We start from the raw sequence: 27,790 nt of genomic DNA, 5'->3' as shown, positions 1-27,790 counted from the left end.
AGAGCTATCACTTTACAACTTACTTTTTTGGTACTTTATCTTTTTTTTTTTAAAAATGACTTTTTCCACGTATCTGAGTCTATGTTCACTATGTAAATACAGTGCCAGCGGGGTCAGAAGGCTCAGGGTCCCCTGGAGCTGGAGTTACAGGCAGTTGGGAGCCACCATGTGAGTGTAAGAGCAGTAAATGTTCTTAACCACTGAGCCGTCCTTCCACCTGGCCTTTACGAATCTTAACACCCTCTGCAATGGCTACCTTTCATCATTAACTGACACAGTGTAGAGTCAGCAGGAGAGTCAATGAGGGAGTGTCTAGACTAGGGTGGCCTGTATGCAGCCTGTCTATGGAAATTTCTAATTAAATGAACTGACAGGACAAGACCCAGCCCGCTCTGAGCTGCGCCACTCCCCATGTAGGGGACCTGACCCTGTATGACAAAAGACATCCAGCTAAGGACAAGCAAGTGTCCGCACACCTTCTCTGCCCTTGAATGCAGGTGTGAAGTAACCAGCTGCTTCAAGTCCTGCCTTAACGTCCCCACGGTGACCAGCTGCAGCTGGAACTGTCGCTGAAATGAACTCCCTTCTCCCCAAGTCTCTCTCTTTTTTTTTTTCCTTTTGGTTTTTTTGAGACAGGGTTTCTCTGTGTAACCCTGGCTGTCCTGGAACTCACTCTGTAGACCAGGCTGGACTCAACTCAGAGATCCGCCTGCCCCTGCCTCCTGAGTGCTGGGATTAAAGGTGTACGCCACCACACCCGACTCCCAAATCTCTTTTAGTCAGGGTGTGTCACCTCAGCAACAGAAATGAACTAGAACATTCTATGAAGATGTAAGTACTTAAAACAAAGTCTAGAAAATGACTCAGTGGTTAAGAGCACTTGCCACTCTTGCAGAGCCTGGGTTCCCAGTACCTCCATGGCAACTCAACCATCTAGAACTTCAGTGACAGGGAATTGACACCCTCTTCTGACCCCTGTGGCACTGAATGCTTGTGATGCCCATTCATGCAGGCAAAACCCTCACACACATAAACAGGAACCCAGAAACCATCAACAATGAAACAAGACCTAAGATCCTAACCCTCAGCCTAGCAATGCTGCAAACAAGCCCACAGCCCGGAGCACTGGAGTCACAGCCAGGGACAGTGGTTGTGGGAGGGCAGGGGTGGGGTGGGGCCGCTGGGGGAGTTCCCATGGCTGCACTCCTGAGCTCATTCCTGCAGACAGCAGTCAGCCCTGAAGCTGAAGGAGCAGGGACTATGAAGACAGTCTCGCCCCCCAGGTCCCTGCACACCCACAGCCCCTTACCAGCCTGGGCGTCAGCCACGGACAGCTTGGAGAGTAGCAGGGCTGCAGCAACCCCTTCAGTGACTGTGGGGACCTGAGTGCCCTGGGAGGCCGCCTTCTCTACTGTCTGCATAAGCAATGGCAGAAAGTCCAAGGCCTGCAACAGTGTGTCACCTGTGGAGAGAAGCACCTTAGAGAGCGACATCCTGGTCTGTGGGGGTGACATTATTACTTGAGAAGACATTACCCACCCAGGTGTGAACTGGCTAAAGCCCTTCAGTTAACTTGCCAACTATATCAAAGAACAGGAGAGGAATCTGTGGCTTAAGTTCTATAAGCTTAAATTAAAATAAATAAATAAATGAAAATCAAAAGAATTCTATTAATCTGATCGTCAGCTACCCCTCCCCTGGACAAGGACAGAGAGGCTAAGAGGATGGCAGGGCTGTCACCAGCTGGCTGATAGAGAACCACGGCTAACTTCAACTGCCAACTCCAATCTGCTGTTCCCACACAAGGCAACCTCTAGACCCAAACCCCACAGTCTGAAGCCAGCTGCTGACCTGTGAAATAAACACACTAAGGAAATTAGCACAGGCCTTTATCCTAATGGGCAGATCTCTGTGAGTTTCAGACCAGTCAGGGCTATGTAGAGAGAAACCCTGTCTCAAATGAAAAAGCAAACTTTTACAAACCAGTTACAACTACAGCTAAACATGACTCATTTTGCTATTTATAACGACTCATATACTTCAGGCTGCCCTCAAATTCAGCAGGCAGCTCAAGATGACCTGGAAGTCCTGCCTCTACCTCCCAAGCGCTGGCATTTCGGGCCTGAGCCACACTGCCCACTGCCTCTACGGTGCGGAGGAGAACTAGCACACATAGAGATGGAAGTGGTCTTTTTTTTTTTTTTTTTTTTTTTTAAAACAAGGTTCAAAATCAAGTTTACGTAGCACTGGACATTTTAAATTTGTGATCTCAGTAAAACACGTTCTGATTGTAGGTTCTTTCTGGATAAAGCCCAGCAAGGGAAGAGGTCACTACTGTGGTACCTAGAAACTTGTCAACTGTTGAGTAAGTGAGCCCAGAGAGAGCGCCCCGAGGGCAGTGTGCTCAGGAGGCAGGACAGCTCACCTCGGAAGGAGGCCAGCATGCACTGCAGGTAGGCGTGCCGCACTGCAGAGGTGGACGTTTTAAGGCTGAAGACTTTCTTGAACCAGTCCGTAAGCTTCTTGGGCACTTCTGTAGTGAACCGGTTGCACCAGAGCGCCAGGATGGAGACAGCGTGTACCAAAGTACCTTCGTGCACTAGGGTGAGGGACAAGGCCAGTCGGTCTGATGTCTTAGAACCACATCAAACCACAACAAGCAGGGTGACAAGGCAAGCCAGAGTCCAGGGAGGAGGCAGTACCATGTCAGACAATCCCCAGCCCTGCTAACTCAAGGAGGCGCGTCTTTAGAGAGTCTTTTGGAAGGCTGACTGAAAACCACGGTCAAGAGGGTTGGGCCTCACCTGCTGGGAGAGGATGTGCCTGCACCTGCTGGGACTAGATGCCCCAGGATGAGAAGGGGAGGGGCAGTGGGGGAGGGCTCTGTGAGGGTGGGACTGGGGGGGGTGCAACTGTGATTGGGATGTAAGATGAGTGAGAGAATGGGTGTAAACCGCCCACTCCCCTTGCCACAAGGAAGTACCTTCCTGCTGCAGGAAGGGGATGAACAGCTCAGCCACACAGCCATTCAGGACTTGACCCGACGGCCCCGATACCACGTGATGACTGAGGCTTCCAATCCCTGAAAGGCAGATTCTCGGGTTGGCCCCGCCCCTGCACAAAGCCACAGGACAGGGCTTCCTGCGACTGCCCTGTGGGCACGTTGGCCAGCAGCCATGCCCTCCCCAGCCATCATAGGCTCCATCATAGGCTCTCCTTCAGCTTACCTCCAGGGTTTCCTAGCCTGAGAGTCAGGTTAACCCTCCCCCACTGTTACAGCACACGGCCACAGCCCAGGGAAGAAGCCCTACCTGAAAGGACACTCATCTTCTGGGCTATGATGGTTAGCTTTCCTTCTGAGCCTGCAAGGGGATAAACAAAAGTGCTCGTTCGCACCAGCACCACTTGATGACACACATGTGCACTCTGGAAGCAGCCTTGCGGGTGCGACGCTGGGTCTAACACAGCAGTTTAGAACCTTTGCTTTCTGACTAAAATAAAGTATTACATTCCATGTTCCAATACTCAAAGGCATTATTACCATCTTCTCGTCTCTCTTTCCATCTTTTCTGACATGCACACAAAATCACCAATTCTTAAAGACACGGACACTGCCCTCCATTCTGTCGTGTGTGCGCTCTTGCTCTCACGTGCAGAGATGTGCCCTTACCCACAGCTCCTCCTGGAGCAGACTCAGGAGAAGGTTCCAACCTTGCTCACCTACTGTGCCCACCTCCCGGCTCACCTCCAAGGATCGCAAATAGGTGCTTGGTCAGGGCCTCGGTGGCGGAGGAGTCACTGCACTGGCGGGCCAGGTTGCGCAGTGCCAGGACCGCTTCATCCATCAGGCGGGGGCTGTTGGACTTCAGCTGATCTGGACACACAGAGCCACAGCTCAGGGCGGTGGCAGCCAGGCGTCCAGACTTCCCTCTCTTCCCAGGGGTCCCGGCTCTCTGACCTCAACTATCAAGTATCTCAGGAAAGAACCTCCTCCCCTCGAAGGGTTAAAAGCCTTTTCCTTTTCATTTATTTAACATTTATTCACTCTGCCTGGGGGAGGGGCTGCCACGGCACACAGTACAGGGCAGAGAACAAACTGTGGGAGCGGGCTCTCTCCTTTCATCACGGGGTTTCCAGGATTACACTGGAGTTTGCATGCTTGGCAGAAACCACCTTTTTAACCCAAGGAGCTGTCCCCCACCCCTTTTCAACAAAAAGCTGTCTGATACAACAGGAACTGCCAGGAGCATCAGGGGCTGCAGAGGTCTGCTTGTCCAGAGGGGGCAGCACACTCACTCGCCAAGCCTTTCACGATGTCCAGGGCGTATTGGCTGAGATCGAGTGTCACTGAAGCCAGCAGGCTGGAGATAGCTAAGGGGACAGAAAGCACAAGCCGTCAGTTTCAAGCACTGGTGCCCGTTCTGCCCAGCCTGGTTAGCTGTGTGATGACAAGCCCACCTTTCACCTCGACAAGGCCACAAAGCCATCAATCACACCCTTGAGCCAGGGCTCTGCTCTTCACATCAAATCCAAACTGTCTGGAGAAAGGGTCACTACTCGCAATGGTCTCCAGGAAGTTCGCCAGCCTCAATAATTGTGGACAATACTCCAAATGGAGACTTTTCCAGGTCTCCTAACGAGACAGCACCTGCTAGGGCTACAGCAGCAGGTCGGCACTGAAGAGTGGCAGCTGCTTTTCCAGGACCCACAGCAGGCAGCTCACAGCGACCCAGGACTCCCGTGCCAGGGCTGTGATGCCTTTTCCTGGCATCTGTGGGCGCGTGCACGCACACACACACACACCCCTCAGTTGACAGTGACTACGCATCACACTCACAGCACAAGCCCTCCTGTTGCCAAGCCAATAGGAACAGGACTGCACGCCAACACTTGCCCCCCAGCCACTACACAGCAGGAACCTACTTTCAATAACATTCTCTGGGCTCCTCAGCAAGGACTTTTGTATGGTGGGCAGAATCAGATCCTTGAACTCTGAGTGGGACATGAACCGGAGCAAGGGGGCACAGTTGTCCTACAGAGGAGACAGAGAGTCAGGCACCCAGCCTCAGGGGAGGGGCACGGTGCAGGGCAGTGTCCAGGACAAGCCGTCCACTCACCAGCAAGTACTTGGGAGGCTTGGCTTTGCTCATCAGAATGTTCTTCACGTAGAACTCCAGCAGGGTGCTCTACAGGACAGAAGGTCCACGGCTTCAGTTAGGCATAGCTTCCCACCCTCTGGGCTCACCACTCACAGCCCAGCCCATTAGCCTTCTTGACACTCCGCCCTACTTGCTCTGCCCAGCTCTCTCCTGGCCTGCTTCTCCTACCCCTCAGTCCAAGTCAGAGCCCCCAACTTGCCAAGTTCCTCTGTTACATCTATCAGATGGAATTAACTAGGTAACAATCTCTGACTCAGTTTGACAAGGGTCACAGTCTTCTGCAGTGTTTGGTGCATAGCAACTGCCCACGCAGGTGAAGAATAAACAACTGTCCACACCAGGATTCACACAAGTCACAGGGAGGGGCCACAGGACAAAGCGAGTCCCCACTCCTCCCCACTGACCCCCGATGCAGCAAGGCCACTGCCACCACGCTGGACACTTGCCTTATGTTGACTGACCGCATCCATCTCTTTGTGGTTTGTGCAGAACTGCACCAGCAGCCCCAGCATGGCAGCATAATTTTGGCTGGGCTCCAGGCTAAGGATGGCTGAGAAGTACTGCTCCACCAGCCCAGGGTTCTGGAGAGGAAGCAGGCAGCCGGGGAGTCAGACAGCAGCGGAGGTAGAGATGGCGCAGTCTATCTCCCACCAGCCCTCCCCCCTCACCTCCTTCCATAGCTTAGTGAGCTTCTTCACAGCGCCATCCACAGCATGCTTGTGGGAACCACCCAGCACCTCCAGCAACAGCAGGCACTGCACCTCCACCTGCCGGGACAAGGGACTACTTAGTCAGGAGAATCTAGACACAGGCGTGCTGTGACCCTCAGTCTGCCACAGACATCGGCTTCCAACCACCTTCATTGCTACGAGGCTCCTTCCATCCCACCCCTCCTCTCTCTACCAACCCCTGTCCTACATCCCCACCCCTTTCTCTGAAGAATGATATGGGTGTAAAGAATGTAGAGAGTGCATATGGGTAGTCTGCCTGCCTGCATGTCTGTACACTGCATGTGTGTGCAGAAGGCCAGAAAAGGCCATCAGATGCCCTGGACCCGGGCTTACAAAGAGCTGTGAACCACCACGTAGGTGTTGGGAATCAAGCCAGAGTCTTCCACGAGAGCAGCCAGTGCTCTTAACTGCTGAGCCATCTCTCCAGCCCCCTAACCCTCTTTTTTACCTACACTGCTCATTCGTGCATTTATTTACCTACTATGCACAAGGAGAACAGGTGCTGCCGGACACCTTCCAGTTCAGAGAGAGAAAACGATATTAAACAAATAAAGACACAAATGGGGATGCAGCTCAGAACAGCATGCATGAAGCCCCAAGTTCACCCCCAATAACAACAATTTAAAAAAGACACGATGTCAGTAAGACAGCTGCCATTCAGAAAAAGAACAGACGGCCCTAGTTAATGTACTTATCTGCCTAGACTTGTCCTCCACTAAGGACCAAATCCTACAGGCAAGTATGGTGGACTCCTTTGTTCAGTACTTAGGAGGCAGAGGCAGCCAGATCTCAGTGAGTTCCAGGTCAGCCCGGTCTACACAGTGAGTTCTAGGCCAGCCAACAAAGTGAGACACTGTCTCAAAAACAACAACAAAAGAATAAATTTTTAAAAAATTGAAAAGCACAGATATTAACAACTGCAACTAAACATCAGGTGCATGTTAAGTGCTGCGGGAAGTCGGGTGACACTGGGCACGTGGCACCACCTTTAACTCCAGCACTCAAGAGGCTGAGGTCGACGGATCTGAGCTCCAGGCCAGCCAGGGAAATCTCCACCACTGGACCATAAATGATCAGATCACAGAAAACACAGTCACGAAACCCAGTAACACCAGGGACCACAGTGGCTAGGGAGAGTCATAGCCTTCTGTACGATTATATCCTTATGTGCTATGCTGATAGCACACCTACCACACCTGCTCTATCAGCCAGGGTTAATTAAGATCTCTACAATTAAACAAGCTTGCCCATATCACATTCAGAAGCCTACTGGGGTTCCCTCTCTCTGAGATGATCCAGCCCTGACTCAAGAGTCACCTCTCCTCACAGAAGCCCTCAGCCACATTCTCCGCTCTACCCTGCTTCTCCTCAGCACGGCCCCGGGCTCCGCACCTGCACGTCTCTGCACCTCCACAGCAGCTAAGGGCTCCTCAGGGTTACCTACACAGCAGCCCCAGCCTCTTGCACAGAGCCAGCCAGTGAATGGCTGAATTAATCATGTATCTAACAGACAACAGGATCGGCAAAGGAAAAGCCCAGATTCTAGTCCCATACCACAGATACGTCCTGTCCTATGACACAACACGCTACGGCCAACCCTCCTACTCACTCGGTCAGTGAGGTCCCACAGGTAACAGCTATAAGAACTCAGCAGAGATAAGCCAAGGACCTTGCGTATTACTAATCACCTTAGTAGAAAGCCACTCGCTGACAGTGAAAGCCACGCTCTGGAGGGCTGCAGAGTTAACCTCATGCCAACTGCTGCAGGGAGACGTCAGAGCTCTACATCACCACTGCCAACGGCCACTCCCCAACTGTCCCTCAGGTATCTAGGTAGGAGAGCAGACAGAAGGCCACCTGTCTGTCTACCGAGCTGGCTACTTTACCATGAGATGGCTTCAGGTATGCAATACCAATTGTCATTGACATGTAGGTGCCTATGGCCACTGTAAGGCTCCCTGTAACACCTCTCTGAGGTGCATAGCTAAGTGGCTCTGTCAAATCTCATGGCCAGATATGAGACCCATAACATCACCCCTAAGACTCCTTCCAGATCAACCACACCCCCTGGCCTATACCAAGCATACCTAGACATCAAGAGAAGGTCCCAGCCGGCCTGCCAGGTTAGCAGACAGGTGGAAAGGAGAAACAGAGAATGTGCAAGGTGTAGGCATAAAAAGAGAGATCAGATGACCAAGGCAGCAGCCAGAGTCTCCCTCTATCAGCCTGAAATCCAGACACAGGTGAGAGACTGCTTAGCCAGGTAACAGCATGATCTACATCACCATAGCCGCTGGCAGCCTGCCTTTTAGTTGTCTGCCCTAGTCTGGCCTCTCATGAAGGCAAGGCCCTACACCATGCCTGACACAGAGCCGCAGAACGTGATTCCTACTGCACTGAACTCACACCCACCACCAGACACCTGCCTCTGCAGAGCACTCGGATGCGAAGGACGCCTGAACACCCTGGGGAGAGCTGACCCGCCACGGGACCTACCAGCTTGTTCCAGATGTCTCCTTGCCGCTTGGCCTTCAGGGGAAAGACAATTCGCACTAGGAGGCAGGTCCAGGTCAGAGCCAGCAAGGCAGCTGAGCCGCTACTCTTGCTACAAAGGAGAAGCGGGAGAAGAGCTTAGTGCGGGATTCCAGCCTCCACGTGGGGACAATGTTCATCCTGAGGCGCAGCGTGGTGTGTGTGTGAACCCTCCCCCGACACCATCAGTGATAAACAGGACAAGCGTCCAGGCTTCACTGGCTAAATCCCATCCCTTGATGTTTGGGACAATAAAAACAAGATGAGGTCGGAGAGACGGCTTAGGGGTTAAAAAAACAGTCACAGCACCCACATGGCAGCTCCCACTGTCCCGGGGACCTGACCCCTCCCCTGGTATCCTCAGCTCCCACTGTCCCGGGGACCTGACCCCTCCCCTGGTATCCTCAGCTCCNCCCTCCCCTGGTATCCTCAGCTCCCACTGTCCCGGGGACCTGACCCCTCCCCTGGTATCCTCAGCTCCCACTGTCCCGGGGACCTGACCCCTCCCTTGGTATCCTCAGCTCCCACTGTCCCGGGGACCTGACCCCTCCCCTGGTACCCTCAGCTCCCACTGTCCCGGGGACCTGACCCCTCCCCTGGTACCCTTAGCTCCCACTGTCCCGGGGACCTGACCCCTCCCCTGGTATCCTCAGGTTGTAGGCATGCACGTAGTGTACAGACATGCGAGCAGTAAAACACTCATTCACATAACATTTATATGAACAAGTATATAAAGCTTCCCATCCAGTGCCTCGGGCCCACTGGCTCTCTTCTCTACTTACCTGGTTCCTCTCCCCACTCAGAGGCGCTCTCTAGTGCTATTCAGAGTGCAAAGGTAAGAGAGCCAGATGTGCTCCCACCAGTGGCTCTACACCAGCCTACCTGAGAAGACCACACCATCCCCCGGAGGCCCGCAGCCCCAGACCCGTACCTGGGAACACATGCTTTGGAGCCGACCCCTGAAGACTGGAGAGAGTGCAGGAGGTTCTTGGCGGTGGCCTCTGGCTGGGCCTCGGCCAGCTGCTGGATGGCTGCCTGCAGGGCTCTTCGAGAGGCTGCATCTCTAAAGAGGGAAGGAAGGGGGAGCAACATGTGACCTCAGCAGAGACAGGGCTGCTGAAGCACTGCTCTTCCCGGGGGACACTCATGGTCCTACATTTCAGGGGCCCCTAGGGGACGGAGATGAACCTGATAAACCCACCTCACCCCAGAAAGAGGTCTATGCTCATGGTGTATGCCCCACAACTCCAAAGCTTTATAAGTGCAGCTAATGACTGCATACATACGCTGAGATATCATAATAAGGCAGGCAGTGTCCCAGGCCTTCACACTAACAACTTCCCATGAGGTACAAAATGCTATCATCCCCATTTTGCAGATGAGGAAACTGAGGCATAGGGAGGCTAAGTAACTTGCCCAGGATCCAGTAGTTAAGAACATGAACCTAAGAGTCTGGCTCTAACAACTAGGGGCTCTCCCCACTGCCCCATGCTGTCTCCCTGACACAGTGTCGCTGTATGGCACGGTCTAAGCCCTGGTCTCTGGGGGCTCACCTGTATCGATGCAGTGTCAAGCAGAACAACTTGCAGAGCCCTTTCACGGCTCCCTCTGGCAGATCTGAAAGCAGAGTTCACAGAGCCTCAACAACAAGCACGCGGTGAGCGTCCGCTTACATCAGTCCTGTCAGCCGGGAGCCTGGCCCCAGATGCCTCAGTAAGCCCCGCACCTTTGTAAAATCTCAAGGAGAAAACAGGCACATTGTACAGAAACGCCCCGAGTGCAGGAGACACTTACTAAACCAATGATGGATAGAAGATGCTTAAGACCCCAGCATCTCCCTCTACCTACAGAGCAGGGCTCAGCAGGGCTACGACTGCCTGCTCTGCTCTACGGCCTGGGGGCTGGCTTTACACTGTGCTGTTTCCTTGGTGATGCTCGGCAGGTACTTGCTCACATACAGTCTAATAAGTGGTCTAAAATGTGGGGAGCGGGTGTGGCGGCAGTCCCAAGAAGGTGCCAGGGACTGCAGCTAAGTCTTATGACTTGCACCTGACTTCCTCATACATCTGAATATAAGCCACAAACATCGTGAGAGCTGCGCAGGTGTACCAGGATACTGGCGAATCCATTTGGTGGAGATATGCCCCTGCTGCCCTGATTGGCTGAAGCTGCGTACCTGGTGAGGTGATGTGGCCTGCTGTGAGTGGATGGGAACTGAGAGTATATAAGTGAGAGGCCCAGGGTTCAGGGGGAGATATAAACAAGAAGAAAGATNAAGACTGAATAAACTGCTGTTAGAAGGACTGGTGGTCGTGTCGTTCTTGCTGGTCAAGAGCGGACATGACACTAAAAGTCAGAAAGGTCACATGTAGTGAGGCACACCTTTAATCGCATCAGTGGCCGGCAGATCTATGTGAGTTAAAAGTCAGCGTCACCTACATAGTGAGTTCCAAGCCAGCCAGAGCTACACAGTGAAAACTGTCTCAAAAAATATAGACAGCCAGACAGCATAAACCAGATGGGATGGTACATGCCTACAGCCCCCCCACCCCACCCCCGCTACTCACTGAGGTACAAGGATCACTTGATCCCAGAAGTTTGAGGCCAGCCTGGGCAACACAGACACCCTGTTTCTAAACAGGTAAAGTGGGTAAAGTTCTTTAGTGGGTAAAGGTACACACATACTCTATAAGCCTGACTCTAATCTCACCCTGGGACCATGTAAAGGAGGAAGGAAAAAGCTGCCTCCAGAAGGTTCTCTGTCCTTCACGTATGCATCCTGACACTTGTACACATACCACAGACAAACAGGCATGCACACAAAATGACAATTAAAATTTTTTATAGTTCATAAGTCAGGTGTGGTGATGCATGCCTTTAATCCCAGCCCTCAGGGAGGCAGAGGCAGAGACAGGTAGATTTCTGTGAGTTCTAGGCCAGCCTGGACTACATAGTTGAGTTCAAGGAGAGCCTGAACTACAGAGACTGTCTCAAAAAAAAAAAAGAGGGGGGGGGGGGAGAAAAGAAAAGCTTAAGAACCAGGACAGAGCCGGGCGGTGGTGGCGCACGCCTTTAATCCCAGCACTTGGGAGGCAGAGGCAGGCAGATTTCTGAGTTCGAGGCCAGCCTGGTCTACAAAGTGAGTTCCAGGACAGCCAGTGCTATACAGAGAAACCCTGTCTCGAAAAAACAAAAAAAAGAACCAGGACAGGACAGGCGTGCCTAGAACTAGACGGCCCTAAAAGCCCAAACCTACATTTGTCAACTGTGGGAAATGCAGAGAGGGCAGGAAGACAGGGAAGAAGAAGGCTCCGCGGAGATCACTCAGGCTGCTCTACCAAGGCACTGCCCCACCCGGTGGGCTCTGCTGTAAACCCACCTCCCAAGGAAGAAATAACAGGAAGCCAGGCGAAACAAGAATGCCCTGGTGTGCTGGTGAGTCAGCTGGGACAAGCAGGACCCAGCAGACCAGAGCAAGCAGTCAGCAGAGAGAAGCTGGTCTGGGGAAACTCAGCCCCTGTATGAGGCGGATGAAGCCCGGGAGGAGCTTTCTCAGCGCGTCCCATTTCAGGAGCCCAAACGATGGAGAGGAAACAAGCAGAGCTCCGAGCCTGTGGGGCTCTCAGCACTAAGGAAACAGCAGGCAAGCTGACAGATCAGGAACAATGACAGGAAACACCCAGCGCTCGTGTGCCTCTGCCCCGAGCTGCTCTCACTCCCCGCCTCACCAGCCCTTGAGGGCTTCACACGAGCTCAAGTTCAACCTGGGCCCACAGTGTTAGAGGACCGAAAGCTACAGATTCCAGGAAGGAGGCTGGGTGTTCACACCACAGCACCTCACAAGTACAACTTACTTGGAACTGTACATTCAGGGTGCCAGAAAAGCAAAACCACCCTCAAAGACTCAGAGTAGTTCATAAACTGAGACGCAGAAGTCAAACTTACTCCATAAACGGGGGATTGAGGGATGCAGTACTTGGCAGTTAGTTAGCCTGCAGGGAAAGCTAACCAGCACGGCTCAGTACATGCATACACTTGGCATCTCTGCACAGCAGCTTTAACAGACCGGGGCCTCGGGAGAGTGGCCTCCAAGTAGGCATAAAATTATACACCACAGCACTCACACACAGGACAGCTGAGAAACTCACGCAGCAACTGACACCACTTACAGCTTTAACAAAGTTGGCTGTCACCCAGGCAACAACAGGTTTGAAGCAGCAGGTGGGAACGTGAAAGAAGATTGGGAGGAAAAGCCAGATGTGGTGGTTTACATCTGTAAGCTCAGCCCTGGGGAGGCTGAGGACAGAAGACAGACAAGCACTACAAGGCAGCTGGGTCCATCCAGGGAGACCCTGTCTTGGGAGGGAGGGAGGGAGGGACGGAAGGTAGGCCGCCGGCTGGTTTGTTTGAGTTTGGTGCAGTCGTGCACACCTATAATTCCAGGACTAAGTGCTAAATAAGGAGAGTGGGATTCAAGGCCATTCTAAGGAGTCCTTTTCTCAAACAGCCACCACTACTCCCCCCAAAAAAGAAAAGTTAGTAAAATGCAAACGCCTGTAGGGAATGTTCTCAGGGCGCATTAGAAAACATGGATCTCTCAACCTCAGCAAGACTTAGGGTACTTAGCTGGATGCCACCTGCTACTACCTTCTCATGTCTGTGGACATACAAAGAAAATATCTGTGTGCCCAGTATACCGCTCAAGAATCAACAGAATTAAAACTACAAATAATGGCCGGGCGGTGGGGGGGCTCACCTTTGATCCCAGAGCTCTTGAGGCAGAGGCAGGCGGATCTCTGAGTTCAAGGCCAGCCCGGAGTACAGAGCAAGTTCCAGGACAGCCAGGGCTAACTGGAGAAATCCTGTCTTGAAACAGAACCAAACAAACCTACCTGCACTGACCCAAATGTTTCAACTGTTTTGAAGAACATTAAAAAAAAAGGTGTAGTCAGAAGCAGACTGAGCAGGGGCAGTCTCAGTCAGCTCAGGGAGAAAGAGAGAGCGCACACAGACACAGCAGCGCAGGAACAGGCAAATACACACCTTTGCCGGCGATGCATCGCCCCAGTTCACTGAGAATCTCTCTCCGCTCCTTCACACTGGCTGTTGTCACCTTCACAGCGAAGCGCTTCAGTGTCTCAGAAACCTGCGAAGACCAAACCCACACAGTTTCAACAGACATGACAAGCGCTGAGGGTATGTGTGTGTGTGTGTGTGCATGCACACAGAATGTGCACAGGCAGGGCTGCGTTCTGACAGCTGGGGCTGGATAACATCTTGTCATGGGAAGCTGCCTCTGTGCATTATGGGGTTTTAAAAGCATTTCTCAGCTCCACCCACTAGTCACAGCCAGTTTCAGCCCACTCTCCTCCTGCCCTAGTTGTGACAATCAAGTCCCTAGACAGTGTAGAATCTCCAGGCACAGGGAACAAACACCACCCTTAGTGTAGATACACTGTCTTAATCCAGTCAACATACTTTTCTTGAACTCGGGCAAGGCAAGGCAAAGTTCAGAAACCTCTAGACAGAAAGCATCCTTTCATAAACACCCCAAAAGTTCACCCCTGGTTGGTGACTATGGGTGAGGGAGAGCCACTTTCCTAAGAGGTGAGCACTGGAAGGCTGACCACCACCACCACCACCCCCGTCCCCCCCAGCAGGCGGCCCCACCCCCCACACTCATGTTGGCAGCACTAACCACACCAAATACCAAACCAGAGGACCCAAACACCAAAGGAGACGACAGACCCACAGTCAATCCTCTGACTTCCACACACAGTGTGGCACAGACACACAAGAGCACATTCATGCACACATACATACCCAAACTAAGTAAATACACCTATTTTTAAAGATGGCTTAGGAGTTAAGAGCACTTGCTGATCTGGCAGAAGACTGAGGCTCAGTTCTCAGCACCCACACAGCAGCTCAGAACCATCTGGAACTCCAGTTCCAGGGGACCTGATGCCCTCTTCTGGCATCTACAGACACACAGTGCACTGACAAACAGACAGGCACTCACACATACACATGAAATAAGATTTCCGTTAACTAGCCAGGCGTGGTGGCGCACGCCTTTAATCCCAGCACTCGGGAGGCAGAGGCAGGTGGATAGTTTGAGGCCAGCGTGGTCTAAAAACTGAGTTCCAGGACAGCCAGGCCTATACAGAGAAACCCTGTCTTGAAACACCCCCCTCCCAAAAAAAGATTTCTGTTAAGTGATCATGAATGTGGAAAGGGTCTGTCCTGGGGCACTGGGTAGTGAGGGGGGAGGGGTATGGATATGATCAAGATACACAACCTACAACAGTCCCAACACAACAAATACATTTAAAAAGGCAGTACAAGCCAGGCAAGGTAACATACACCTTTAATCCCAGAAGGGGGCAGAAGAATTTCAGGCCTGCCTGGTCTACATAAAGAGACCCTGTCTCAAATAAATAAATGCATGAATAAATAAATAAATGGCAGTACTTTTTTTTTACATGTAAACTATACCTCAAAAATCCAAGTTTGTGAAGTCTAGGGAAGGCCCACAGTATACCCAGCAGGCTCTCCCTTACCAGGGCCACACTCTGATCTCCCAGGAAGAACGCCAGGACCTTGTCACTCTGGCAGAAGAGAAGCACACAGCGCTCTAATGGGGAAAGACCAAGAGGCTGGACCCCGGCTCAGTCTCACTGGCTGTGGACGCCAAGTGAGACGACGGCCGCTCGCAGGCTCAGATTCTCGAACGAAGGCAATTAATTAACAGCTCTTAACTCTTGGGACTAGTATGGCAACTAGTTCTAAGTCACTCAAAAAGCCTACTACCATTAATAGGCCTGTGGGGGCAGCACCAACAGGCCCATCTCCCACTTCCACAATAAAAGCCTCTGCCTCAAAGTGGACCAGTGCCACAGCACCTGTGTTCTCAGAACTAACCCTGAACCCAAGCACCCAAGTCTATAAAAGGGCGCCAAGGCGTCCACAGCCTCCTTAACTGAGTTAGCACAGACGCAGTATGTGAATACTCTGAGACCCGGGGAAACCTGCTCCTGAGCGGTAGTCTGCAAACTTCCTGTGGCAGGCTGCGGGTCCACAGGGCAAAGGACGGCTCCGAGCGGGGAAGAGGACACTGGTTTTGAGGGCAGTTCATCCGCAGGAAGTTTAAATCAGTAACTTGAGTCAAGGGCGCAGACAAAGAACAATGCCTTCTTTTTCCGTGTACTTGGGAGAAGGGCGAACGTTGAGCGTGGAGATTAGGGAACAGCTTGTGGGAGTTCCACAGTGGCCCCCGGATCGGGCTCACTGGCTCCTGCTTTTTCTTTTATGTTTAAATTCCTAGTCTAATTCTCTAGGGAATGGACACAGTGGTGTCCAAACTTATAAACTATTTCTTGCTTTGATTGATTGTTTTTGGTTTGGTTTGGTTTGGTTTTCTTATGGCCCTGGCTGTCCTGGAACTCACTATACAGATCAAGCTGGCCTTGAACTTGCCTGCATCCCCAGTGCTCAGAGAAAGGTGGTAATTTAAGTGTCCTTTGTTCTCATTTCCATACCAGCAAAGAGCCCAGGAGCTCCAGATCTGTCCCCTAAGCCTGAGCCTGGCCAGCACTTGAGTGTCACCTCCACTGTTCCCAAACCTGGTGGTGCTTGCAGTGGGACTTTTGTTTTCCCGCCAGTGGCCTTCGGACTCTGACCCCACCACTCTCTCCATCCCATCAATAGCAGTCCTCAGGGTTACAATGAGCCAGCTGCGGTGGTTGGTGCTGGAACTGTCCGGAAACAGTACCGACCTCCATTTAATGACCGGGTTCCTCATTCCGCCTAGAATGTCTTTCCCTGGAGTTAATAATTGCCCTTCCCACGATCCTGTTTGCTGTGTTCTTCCTAATCTTATTAATTATTCAACTCAAATTCTTGGTTCTGTGTCTTTATTCTGGAAGATTCTGCCCTTCGTCCAGGAGTCTGTCTCCCTGAGTTCTCTGTTCTTCCCCATGTGTAAGGTAACCACCACAAGTGCCCCCAGGGTCCGTGTAAAGGCTTGAGCCTCCATAGTCAAGTCTGCCATGACACAGAACTCCATGCTGAAATCACTGTCCTTCAGAACACTGAGGCTACTGTACTTCTCCACTGAATGCTAACCTTTAGCTAGGATTGGGAAGACCAAAGCTGTTGTAATATTTTTTGTTCAGACATGGTTGCTCACACTATGTACAAGCAGGCCTCCAACTCTAACCTACTGTGTTTGGGTTCTAGGAATGCCTGGTTCTGTTTTGATCTTTTAAAAGGGATCAGGTTTTCTTTCTAGAAACCTCTAGACCTTTTTTTTTTTTTAAGATTCTGAAATTTCATGGTCATATATGCTTTGCTGTAAGACTATTTTATCCACAGTGCTGAGAACTCTGGTCTGGAAACATCTCCATCAGTGAAGGAAACCTGATCCCATGAGCTCTGCCTTTCAGAGATTCTGCAAGGTCTTCCGGGTTGGTTCCTGAGTTTCCTAGCTCATGGATCAGGAGTCATTTCCTTCAGTGTTCTGAAATCTGTAGCTCACGGGGGACAGGGTGTGTGTGTGCATACCCTTGATAACAGGGTTGGGAGGCAGAATTAGAGCTGAGTTTGAGGCCAGCCTGGTCTACAGAGTTCCAGTAAAGCCAGGGTTACATGGAGAAACCCTGACTCAAAAACCAACCAACCAAACTCTACCTCCTCTCACGTTCTAGCCTCCAGACTTGGCCACTGTTGCCTGTGCGCTGCTGCTCCCACATCCATTTGCTGGGTCTGCTTTGCTGTGCTGGGGACCAGACACAAGGCTTGAAACGTATATGCCAGACATAAGGTCCATCACCGAGCCTGCCTTCCACCCTAAAATATCTTGGAGGAGGGATGCTAGGGATGGAACCTAGGATCTAGTGGATGCCGGACTCCACCACTATGTCCCCCACAGCCTAGAGAGCATTCGCATGTGTATGTGTACCATGCATGTGTTCAGATGTTCACATGCCATGGTGTGTGTGTGTGTGTGTGCGCATGCGTGCACAGGTCAGAGGACAACTTTCAGGAATCAGTTCTCTCCTTCCACCAAGGGATACAGGGGTCAAAACTCAGGCCATTTTGCTGACACATCAACAAGCACTTTTACCCAATAAACTATCTTGCTGGCCCCGTATTACAATTTTTTAAATCCTTTACCAACCTTACTGAGGTTTGAGAAAATACTGCATATGTACTACCCTCTGCCTTCCAATATGGCAACATTAAACTTCCTTTTATTTTCTTTAATTTAATTTAATTTTTTTTTTTTTAGAGACAAGGTCTTCTTATCACAGTGCAGCCTTGGATGGCCTGGAACTTTGAGAGATCCTGCTGTCTCTGATTCCCAAGTACTGGGACAAAAAACCAAAACAAAAAAACCCCTGTGCCACCATGCTGGGCAATAACATGGCATTAAACTCATAGCGATAGTTCTCTCACAAATATGCAGGAACTTTTCATATTTGACAAGGAAGTCGAGGCTCCTCTTTTCCTTAATCAGAAGTGGCCGGGTTAGGAGTAGCTCGTCGTTCAGCCCTTGCCCAGCAAGCACGAGGGCCCTGGGCTGGGTCCCCAACGCTACAAAGGAAGATAGGAAAAGTTTCCCACTGGAAACCTTATATGCTAAGAGCCTCTAGGAGTCAGTCACACTGGACATTGGAAAGATCAGCTCTCATGCCTCCCAAGTCCACGGGTGTCTCTGCAGACATCACTGCCCAAGAGAGGATTTTCTGAAATGACAGACCTGATGTGGCTGCTCTGAAGACGTGAAGGGCAAATCACTTGAAGCACAGGTGGAGAACCGAATTTTTAAATTTCATTTAATTCTGACCAACTTAAGTAAGCCTTACGGCTCTTTTGATAGCACAGTTAATGGTAACCTACTACTAAATAACACAACTCTAGCGAGAAGATTCTTAAACGTTCAGAAACACTAACTTCCCTTCTTAGGATTCACTAAGAGGCAGCTCTGTCTAAACAAATTACCAAACCCTTGTACTGAAGACCCTTGCAAAGCATCTTTTTAATGATCAGGTTAAATGGCCCCTCTTTGGTGGGCCTTGAGGACTCAAACATAAAAATCAATTAATCTCACCCCAGAGACTCAAACTGTTTTTTAAATATGTTCCTGCCAGGCAGGGTAACCCCCCCCACCCCCCATCCCCCACCCCACCCACACACACACATTAGGAAGGCACAGGCAAGATGGCTACAAGTTCAAAGCCAACTCACTATACATTTTTTTTTTAATTTGTTTGTTTCTCAAGACAGGGTTTTGTGTGTGTGTGTGTGTGTAGCCATGTCTGCCAGGAACTCGCTCTGTAGACCAGGCTGGACTGGAACTCAGAGATCCACCTGCCTCTGCCAAGTGCTGGGATTAGAGACGTGTGCCACCACCGCACCACCACTACCTGGCCTTGATCTACATTTTTGAAAAGGGAGGGTGGGATGGGGACATGGAGAGGAAAAGAAATTATGTTTCTTATTTATTTCTTATTTCACCCTTCCACAAGGCTACAAATGAGGCTAAGATGGAGAAGGGGGTAGCCTCAACGCCTCCCTGAACTGCAATGTACCCACAGGTGTGAACGCACAAAGGTGTCACGACTCTTCGCAGGTGACATTTTGGGATCTCACCCAGGACCCAGTTAACACCCAGCAAACCCACATGGGCCCCTACTACTTTGTCTCAAGACATCTTCCCGTAACATAACATAGGAGATCGGTATTATCACCACCACCCTATGTTAAAAGGACCGAGACCCGGAGGGGTGATGTCATTGATCCAACGCCTTGACGAAACCAACGAGCAGAGGCTCAACTCCGAACCCGTATGGACATAAAAAGGCTACGCTCCGAGCGTGGGCACAGAGTCGGGGGGCCTCTGCATCGCCCCGCGGGCTCCGGAGAACCGTAGCCAACGCCGAGTGGAAGCTCTGCCACCACCGGGACCCGCACAGGCCCAGCACGGCGCCCGCTACCCCAAAGCCAAGCGGATGGCAAGATGCTCGAGTCCAGGGTCGCTCTGCTCGCCCAGGCCGGCCGGAGCCTCGAGCCGCCAGCAGCCGCCGCCCCCCTCCCCCGCGCCACCGCTTCCGTCTGCGCCCTCCGCGGCTGTGGGCGCCGCAGCCTCCGCCCGGGCAATCCCGCCACCCCACTGCCCGCGCTCCGGGTCCGGCCCCCGCCGCCCGCCGCGTTGGCCGCCGCAGCTGCCCGCCTCACCTGCGTGTCCGCCGCCATCCTGCCGGCGCCCAGTCCGGAACCGCTTCCGGAGCGCTTCCGGGTCACAGCAGGGCCCACGCGGCAAGGCGAGGCCTGGCGCCCCCGGGCGGGAGGGCGGCCGCAGGTCGCGCTCTGCAGCCCCTGGGCGCGGGATCTCCTAGACCCCGGATAGCGCCCTGCAGCTCTGGCATCCTTGGGGGGGATCCCGGGTCCAGCACCGACACCCCGCATCGTGCTGTTTCCTAGGCCCCAGGAAACCCAAAGACTAGTCTCAGGCCCAAGCGGCTTGGAGGTTAGAACAGGTGATGGCGAGGTACGCGGGAGGGTTGCAGGGATGACCCGGGAATTGCGTGACCTGCTGGGAGCCTCAACTGCAGACACCTGGGGACAGGGTTGAGGAAGAGCTCGATGTCTTAGAATTAGTGAATTTTTACTACAACTCAAGAGTGTACTTGGAGAATGCGATCTCCATGCTTCTTGGCCTTCAGCAGTGGCAACTATACAGATGGGGCCGGGCGTGGTGTCGCACGCCTTTAATCCCAGCACTCGGGAGGCAGAGGCAGGCGAATTTGAGGCCAGCCTGGTCTAGAGTTCCAGGAAAGCCAGGGCTACAGAGAAACCCTGGTGGTGGTGGTGGGGGGAACTATACACAGATGTGTAGTGATGTCACAAGGTTCATGATCGCAATAGGGCATTGCATTTGATACAGTATTCACCTACTTGTTAGAGCCCCAGGTTTTTAAAATCCTCAGCTTTTCAGACTTAACACTTACTGAATGCCTATATGAACCAACATCAAACTACTGTCGTTAGAGGTTGCAATTCTAGGTAACTTTTTGTCTAGTTACCGGTGATGCACATGGACAGGCAGTATTTTAGGAGCTCTTGGAGCGGCTTTTTACATAGCAAGTTATTCTAGTTTGCACCCTCCAGTCTAGAACATGAAAGCAACCCTACATGCACACCTTAGTGGCTAGTTATTAACTGCCCCTGTATTCAAGCCTTGATCTACCAAGAAAAAAATGTAGCCACCACGACTTAGAAACTCAACTGCACATCTAAACTACACAAACACAAGTATTATAACTTCATCATTACTAACCACACAGCAGTGACTCAATTTCTGCAGGCAGAAGGCTCAGGCAGATCAACTTCTACACCAATCCTCATCTCAAAAGGCACAATCAGGCACCTGAGTTCAATCTCGACTCACCTGGATACTGCTGTGCCTCAGCTCAGTATCACTGTCTCAGGCCCTCAGACTTTTAGTCCTTAAACCATGCCTAGCTCAAACCCAGCCTCAAGCAACAGGGCTCTGGTCCTGCATCACCCTGCCTTGGAGCAGTAAGGCTACCTATTAACAATGGCTTGGACATCCAGTGATATACAGAAAACAGACCTAGATACCAAACCATACAGATTTGGTGTGACTCATAGGTCTCTTAACCGTTGAGTTTAGTATACATATATGATATGTATACATGATATATATCCAACATGGTCTACCATAAGAAAGGCCAGGCTTGGTGACATACACCTTTAATTCACACCTGGAAAATCTTTGTCCCAGGCTAGCTATGGCACCAAGTCAAGAAACTGTCTCAAAAAACAAAAAAAGCCCACAAAACCACTAGGAGCTTTACTTTTAGAAACAAGATGTCAACACAAAGTATCACCCTAAACAGTAGCGGTTTTGCTTTTTCATCCTGCTTAAGTGAACAAACTAAATAAATCCAGACCAGTTTTAAGAGAAGTAAGCCTTTATTTCCATCTTTCTCAAATTAAGCAGGCTGACTTGGTTGCTTTGAGGGAATTAGTCGAAGAGACCGAATCCCATATCCTCATCTGATTCCTCCGACTCTTCCTTTGCTTCAGCTTTGGCAGGGGCTGCAGCAGCCGCAGGGGCAGCAGTGGTGGCAGCAGCTGCAGGGGCAGCAGCCGCAAATGCAGATGGATCAGCCAGGAAGGCCTTGACCTTGAGGGAGAAAAGGCAGTCAGCATGAGCATAGTTCTACCACCTACACCTTCCTGCTAAGAACTGACTGTCCTGTGGCAGCTTCCCAGTATGAGATCACCCACCAGGAGGTCTGAGCATAGCCTGCTGGCTGGGACACTTGGGCCCAGCTCTAGGGGTCTGTAGTCTTTTAAAATGAGAGCATGCATGCCTCCACTAAAATATGTGTTTTCCCCCACTTTTATTAACAAAGGATCTGTCTAGCTCAGGGCAGACTCAGGCCAGAATGAACTTCTAGCTCCTCAGGCCACCCAGTCCTCACCCAGTACCAAACAGGGCACGGAGCATGGATTACCAGCTTAGTTGGTAAGGTGCTGGCTTAGTGGGGAAGCACTGGTAACAAGCCCCAACCTGGTGGTGCTTATCAAACACCTGGATTCAAGGTCACCCAACTACAGCTTAGACCAGCTTTGGCTACATGAAACCCTGTCTTCTCACAAGGTACCTACTGTGTGACACAGCATGAATACACTAACTCAGCAGACTGCCACTTGCCAACCCATCAGGCCTCTGTGGTCCTGAAAGGACAGCCTTACCTTTTCAGCAAGTGGGAAGGTGTACTCAGTTTCCACAGACAATGCCAGGACACGCTTGTACCCATTGATGATGGAGTGTGGCACCGAGGCAACAGTCGGGTACCCAATCTGCAGACACACACTGGCCACGTTGCGGACACCCTGTGTGCAGACAAGAATGACATTTTAGCTTGCCTCAGTTCAATCTCAAGCCCAGGCAGAGCCAAAGAGCCATCAGTTTGTGTTCACCCTTCCTCCAGACCTGGGTGTTCAATATTCCTTACAGTGACTTCTGAAAATCTAAGCTGTTAACCTAGTTACTGAGCACTATCAGAATATTAATCTATTACCAGTAATGAAACCTTTTTCCAATCTTGAATTATGTTTGGGGGTGGGCATGGTTGGAGTTATAAACTATATAAACTCAAAAAATGTTAATATAGATTAAAATGCTAAATCTATAGATGCATGTCTAATTTCAGTAAGTTATTCACTCGAGGAAACAATTTTCCTTAAAAGTCAATTTAAGCCGGGCGGTGGTGGCGCACACCTTTAAACCAAGCACTTGGGAGGCAAAAGCAGGATTTCTGAGTTCAAGGCCAGCATAGTCTACAAAGCCCAGGACAGCCAGGGCTATACAAAGAAACCCTGCCTCAAAAAAACAAAAAAACAAAAAACAAAAAAGGTCAATTTAATGGCAAGAGCCTGGTGTGGGACAGTCCTTAAAAAGAGCAATAATTTAAATTGTTAGCATTAAATTGTATTCATCTCTCCTTGACTCAATACTCAAAATCTCACCCACCAGCAATGTTCTATTTTGTTTGAAATCTAGCTGTCCTCAAACTCACAAGAGGGTGCCTGCCTCTGCTGGGATTAGACACAGCCCCCACAGCCAGTGTTTTGCTATCACAGGCTAACAACCTTTAGAGTCCCAGCACACGACCTCCCACCCAACTTTAGAGTCAATTCTGTTTTCTGCAGATGAGAAGATGGACCAGCTGAAGATGCCAGCAGGATCTGTTGTCACACTCAGCACGGGAGGAAGGAGCTGGGCAGACATACCTCCAGGAAGCGAGAGTGCAGGGCCTGCTCTGTGATGTCGAGCACTTCTGGGTTATAAATGCTGCCGTTGTCAAACACCTGCTGGATGATCAGCCCGAAGGAGAAAGGGGAGATGTTCAGCATGTTCAGCAGTGTGGCCTCGCTGGCTCCCACCTTGTCTCCAGTCTTTATCAGCTGCACGTCACTCTGAGGAAGAGAACAGCTGGACAGTTACCATCTGGACACACAGGAGGCCCAGTCTGAAGGACCGACCACTGCAGGCCGTCTACTCACCAGAATTTCAATGGTACCTCTGGAGATTTTCGTGGTGATGCCCAAAGCCTGGAAGAAGGAGGTCTTCTCGGGCCCCAGACCAGTGTTCTGAGCTGGCACAGTGACCTCACACGGGGCGATGGCACCAGCACGAGCAGCAGCTGGCACCTAAACACAACAGAGGTAGTCGACGGTGAAATGCCTCTCCACTGGTAAGCCCAGAAATGGCCAAATCCTCTCATTCATTGTCCTGGCCCCTTACCTTATTGGCCAACAGCATATCCCGAATCTCAGTGAGGTCCTCCTTGGTGAACACGAAGCCCACGTTCCCCCGGATGTGAGGCAGCAGTTTCTCCAGAGCTGGGTTGTTCTCCAGGTGGCCCCTGATGGCCTTGNGCATCATGGTGTTCTTGCCCATCAGCACCACNGCCTTCCCTCGGAGGGACATGCGGATCTGCTGCATCTGCTTGGAGCCCACGTTGTCTGCTCCCACAATGAAGCATTTTGGGTAATCATCCAAAAGTTGCTATGAAGGAAGCCAGGAAGAAACCACATTGAGAGGGAAACAAACAAACAAAAATACCCAGCAAAACCCGAAACCCTGCAACCACTACCTCCCCATTGCTTCACCTTTATGCTTCCAACCCTAGGCTGTGACACTTCTCCATAGGAGCCAGCCACCTGAGCCCAACGTCTGTCTTTATCTGATCCAGCTCACTTGCTGGTTAGGAGTAGCACAAAATTACTGTCACAGCCAAAAATTAACTTTTAGCTGGGTGTGGTGCCACACCTGTAATGACAGGTAAGGCTTAATTGCTAATCCAAGGCAAGCCAGAGCTATAGGGGGAAGACTTGCCTCAACTAAATCTTAGTTTTACTTTTTAAATAAGGCATACCTGGGTGACCAAGATGACTCTAATCAGGGAAGAGAGACAGACTTAAAAGCACAGAAAACAAATTATAGAGAGGACGGGGATCTTAGGTTGTGAACTATAAAAGGCACTACCAGACCCAAAAATCTGTCTCTGAAACATATTAAGGTAAAAGTTAACTAAAGCCAGGCAATGGTGACACACGCCTTTAATCCCAGCACTTGGGAGGCAGAGGCAGGTGGATTTCTGAGTTCTAGGCCAGCCTGGTCTACAGAGTGAGTTCCAGGACAGCCAGGGCTACACAGAGAAGCCCTGTCTCCGAAAAAAAAGTTTTAACTAAACAGACTCGTGCCTACAAAGTCTGGTAGTTGTGGTTCAAAGCCGCCTCAAAGGTCTTTTGTAATTAAGTCACTGAACAGCAGCCTGACTGGCAGGTGCAACAAGATGAATCACTCCCGTCTCAGCCCTTTTGCACAAACGCGAAGGGCTCGACGAGATGAGAAACTGGGTGAGCTAGTTCTGGAACGAAGGGGATCCCAAACTCTCTTAAAGCGCGTGGCCAATGACCGCCCCGGGAAGCCCCGGGGGCGGAAGCCGCGCGGCACCGGCCCGCTCCATACTTACGATGATCTTGAGGAAGTAGTTGGACTTCCAGGTCGCCCTGTCTTCCCTGGGCATCACGGCGGTGCGTCAGGGATTGCCACGCGGGGTTTAAAGACGATGTCACTGGGGAAGAGAGAGGGGGCAGCGTGAGCCCGGTAACCCCAACACCGGCCCCGATCCCAGGCCTAGGCCAAGCCGGCCACGCGGGAGCTGGGCCCGGGGCTGCCGCCGCCAGCAGCACGGGCGATCCGGCAAGCCAGGCCGTAGACAGGACGGGCAGAGCCCGGCCCCGACCCTTCCGGAGCCCATCGATCCCACCCGCAACGTCCCCGCGCTCTTGCCGCCCTCCCACAAAAAAACAAGCCCCAACCTCCAACGAGGACGCCTGGCGAGAGACGGGCCGCACGCCCGCGCGTCCCTTTTATAGGAGAACCAGGCGGGCCTCGGAACCGAAGACTACGTCGTCCATGCCTATTGGCTGGTTCCATGCCTCACTCAGTTAACATGCGCGTCTATTGGCTGAGACCGCTGCCACTCCAGCAAGTCGGGAAAGTAAAGACAGTACCCGGCCGCAGGAGCCGGGCTCTCAGAGCTGCTGCCCTCTGCTGGGTCGGAGCCGCCCTGCAGCGTCACCGAGTCAGTACAGCAAAACAACTTCTTTCTGTGAAACCCGAGCTGATGCTCTAGTCTCCTCAAGTTCTTCCATTCTTTTTTTCTTTCTTTTAATTTTTTTTAAATTTATTTAGTTGGTTTTTCTGTATACCCTGGCTGTCCTGGAACTCACTTTGTAGACCAGGCGGGCCTCAAACTCAGAAATCTGCCTTTCTCTGCCTCCCAAGTGCTGGGATTAAAGGCGTGGGCCATCACTGCCCGTTTTGTTCTTCCTTTCAAAACCTACATCCTCACCCGCACAAAGTTAATCAAAGACTGCCGTTTTCTCTGAGTAAAAGCCTAAAACGTAGACTATTCTCAAGGTCCCACACGACCGTTTCCACTGTCGCAATCTGTTTTCTTGCGTTCCTACTGATGTGTCTGCCTCTCGCCTGATCCCTTTGCCCTTTTATCCCCTTCAAGGGTACGCCCTTTTTTTTTGTTTTGTTTTTGTTTTGTTTTGTTTTTCGAGACAGGGTTTCTCTATATAGTCCTGGCTGTCCTGGAACTCACTTTGTAGACCAGGCTGGCCTTGAACTCAGAAATCCACCTGCCTCTGCCTCCCAAGTGCTGGGATTAAAGGCGTGCACCACCACCACCACGGGCTTCACAGCTTTTTGAATGGTGCTGGCCAGCATCCGTCAGAGAAACTCACCTCCCCCATGTCTTGCTGCAAATGCTATCTACTCAAGGAGACCTGCCCTGATTCTTGATTTTAAATTTTAAGGGCGGGGGCAAAACCAAACCCACCCTCCCTTACTCTCCCGCCTTCTCCTGCAGCACTTGCACCATCTAACTCGCTGTATAATTCACCACATTCTGGTTTGTCAGCCTCTCCCTGCAGGAAGGTAAGCTCCACAGGGCAGAGATTTTATTCTGTGCCTGCCAGACAGTGGGCAGATAAGTATTTGTTGAGCAGGCAAAACGCAGGGTATGCGGCCAGATGAGACCCAGATCCATAACTTTGTTCTGCCGCTTGCTGTGTTGTCTTAAAAAGCACTTCCACTTTATTGACCATTTGCTTTCCCTTCCAGGGATACGGGAGAAAATCGATACATAAAACTAGCTTCTCAAAATAAATAAATAAATAAATAAATAAATAAATAAATAAAAAGCCAGGCGTGGTGGCACACGCCTTTAATCCCAGCACTTGGGAGTCAGAGGCAGGTGAATTTCTGAGTTCGAGGCCAGCCTGGTCTACAGAGTGAGTTCCAGGAAAGCCAGGGCTACACAGAGAAACCCTGTCTTGAAAAACAAAACTAGCTTCTTCATATATATATATATACACACACATACACACATTATATATACACACACAGTCATTCAACATTATTTGGATAATTGTTTTACTGAGAAAGTCTCACTCCTGCCTTGTTTTTAATTGCTGAGCCATCTTCCCAGACCCATGAATAAATAAATATCCATATATAAATAAATGTGTATATATGGGGGAAGATATTGAACCTAGGGCCTTGTTCATGCTAAACAAGCAGTCTGTTGTTTTAAAGCTTCCTGGTGCCTTTGAAGATCGGCCCAGTTTGAGAACTGCAGGCATCAGTGGCTGCTGAGGTCGCTCTTTAGATTCCACACGCTCAGCACTGTGCTAAGTGCTGGTGCATGTTCCTGAAGCCACCACCACCACCCCATCCCCACTCCCCAAGTCATGAGGTGCAATACTTTGTCCACAAGAAAGCTCCCAGAGTGGTTAAAATCATCTGATGATTTCAGAAGGCTGTAGAAACAGGTCCAAAGGCCACTGTGTGGGCCCCACTGTGCTCCACAGTCAAATCCAAACCCCATGTCTCTCTTTCTCTAAATGCGCTTTTCCAAGTGCATACATAATGGCTATGTTACATTTCCAAAGACATCCCGACTCTGACACTATAAATACTCTAACTGTCGTATGCCAATATATCACTGTATTAGTTAGGGTTCGCTAGAGTCACAGAACTTTTGGATAGTCTCTATATAGTAAAGGTATTTATTGATGACTTACAGTCTGCAGTCGGATTCCCAACAATGGTTCAGTAGTAGCTGTGAATGGAAGTCCAAGGATCTAGCAGTTACTCAGTCCCACACAGCAAGCAGGCGAAGGAGCAAGAGCTAGACTCCCTTCTTCCAATGTCCTTATATTGTCTCCAGCAGAATGTGTAGCCCA

The 27,790-nt window shown here is 51.0% G+C and overlaps 2 protein-coding genes across 2 annotated transcripts in view; both read right to left on the bottom strand.

The window, feature by feature from the left end:
* Positions 1-19,707, bottom strand: part of Gcn1 (GCN1 activator of EIF2AK4) — a 58,511-nt gene extending 38,804 nt beyond the window's left edge. The window contains exons 1-15 of the mRNA XM_021163616.2: positions 19,664-19,707; positions 13,466-13,568; positions 9,976-10,039; positions 9,354-9,485; positions 8,387-8,495; positions 5,828-5,926; positions 5,606-5,740; positions 5,118-5,186; positions 4,924-5,032; positions 4,297-4,371; positions 3,746-3,874; positions 3,312-3,362; positions 2,984-3,082; positions 2,426-2,599; positions 1,310-1,462 (exon numbers count right to left, since the gene is read on the bottom strand). Of these exons, the coding sequence (XP_021019275.1) occupies positions 1,310-1,462; positions 2,426-2,599; positions 2,984-3,082; positions 3,312-3,362; positions 3,746-3,874; positions 4,297-4,371; positions 4,924-5,032; positions 5,118-5,186; positions 5,606-5,740; positions 5,828-5,926; positions 8,387-8,495; positions 9,354-9,485; positions 9,976-10,039; positions 13,466-13,568; positions 19,664-19,681 (1,519 nt within the window). The 5' untranslated portion in view covers positions 19,682-19,707. The remainder of the gene's footprint in view (positions 1-1,309; positions 1,463-2,425; positions 2,600-2,983; positions 3,083-3,311; positions 3,363-3,745; positions 3,875-4,296; positions 4,372-4,923; positions 5,033-5,117; positions 5,187-5,605; positions 5,741-5,827; positions 5,927-8,386; positions 8,496-9,353; positions 9,486-9,975; positions 10,040-13,465; positions 13,569-19,663) is intronic.
* Positions 19,708-21,405: 1,698 nt separating this feature from the next.
* Rplp0 (ribosomal protein lateral stalk subunit P0) lies at positions 21,406-25,405 on the bottom strand. The gene is made up of 7 exons (XM_021162425.1): positions 25,352-25,405; positions 25,003-25,104; positions 23,769-24,032; positions 23,528-23,674; positions 23,255-23,440; positions 22,214-22,354; positions 21,406-21,638 (listed from the first exon to the last, which is right to left on the bottom strand). The coding sequence occupies exons 2-7, from the start codon at positions 25,054-25,056 to the stop codon at positions 21,477-21,479; spliced, it is 954 nt and encodes a 317-aa protein (XP_021018084.1). The 5' UTR covers positions 25,057-25,104; positions 25,352-25,405; the 3' UTR covers positions 21,406-21,476.
* Positions 25,406-27,790: the final 2,385 nt, after the last annotated feature.

Source organism: Mus caroli, chromosome 5 (genome assembly GCF_900094665.2).
Source record: "Mus caroli chromosome 5, CAROLI_EIJ_v1.1, whole genome shotgun sequence".
Classification (NCBI taxonomy): Eukaryota; Metazoa; Chordata; class Mammalia; order Rodentia; family Muridae; genus Mus; species Mus caroli.
Note: the sequence above shows the minus strand (reverse complement) of the source record. Positions and strands in the feature narration are given on the sequence as shown.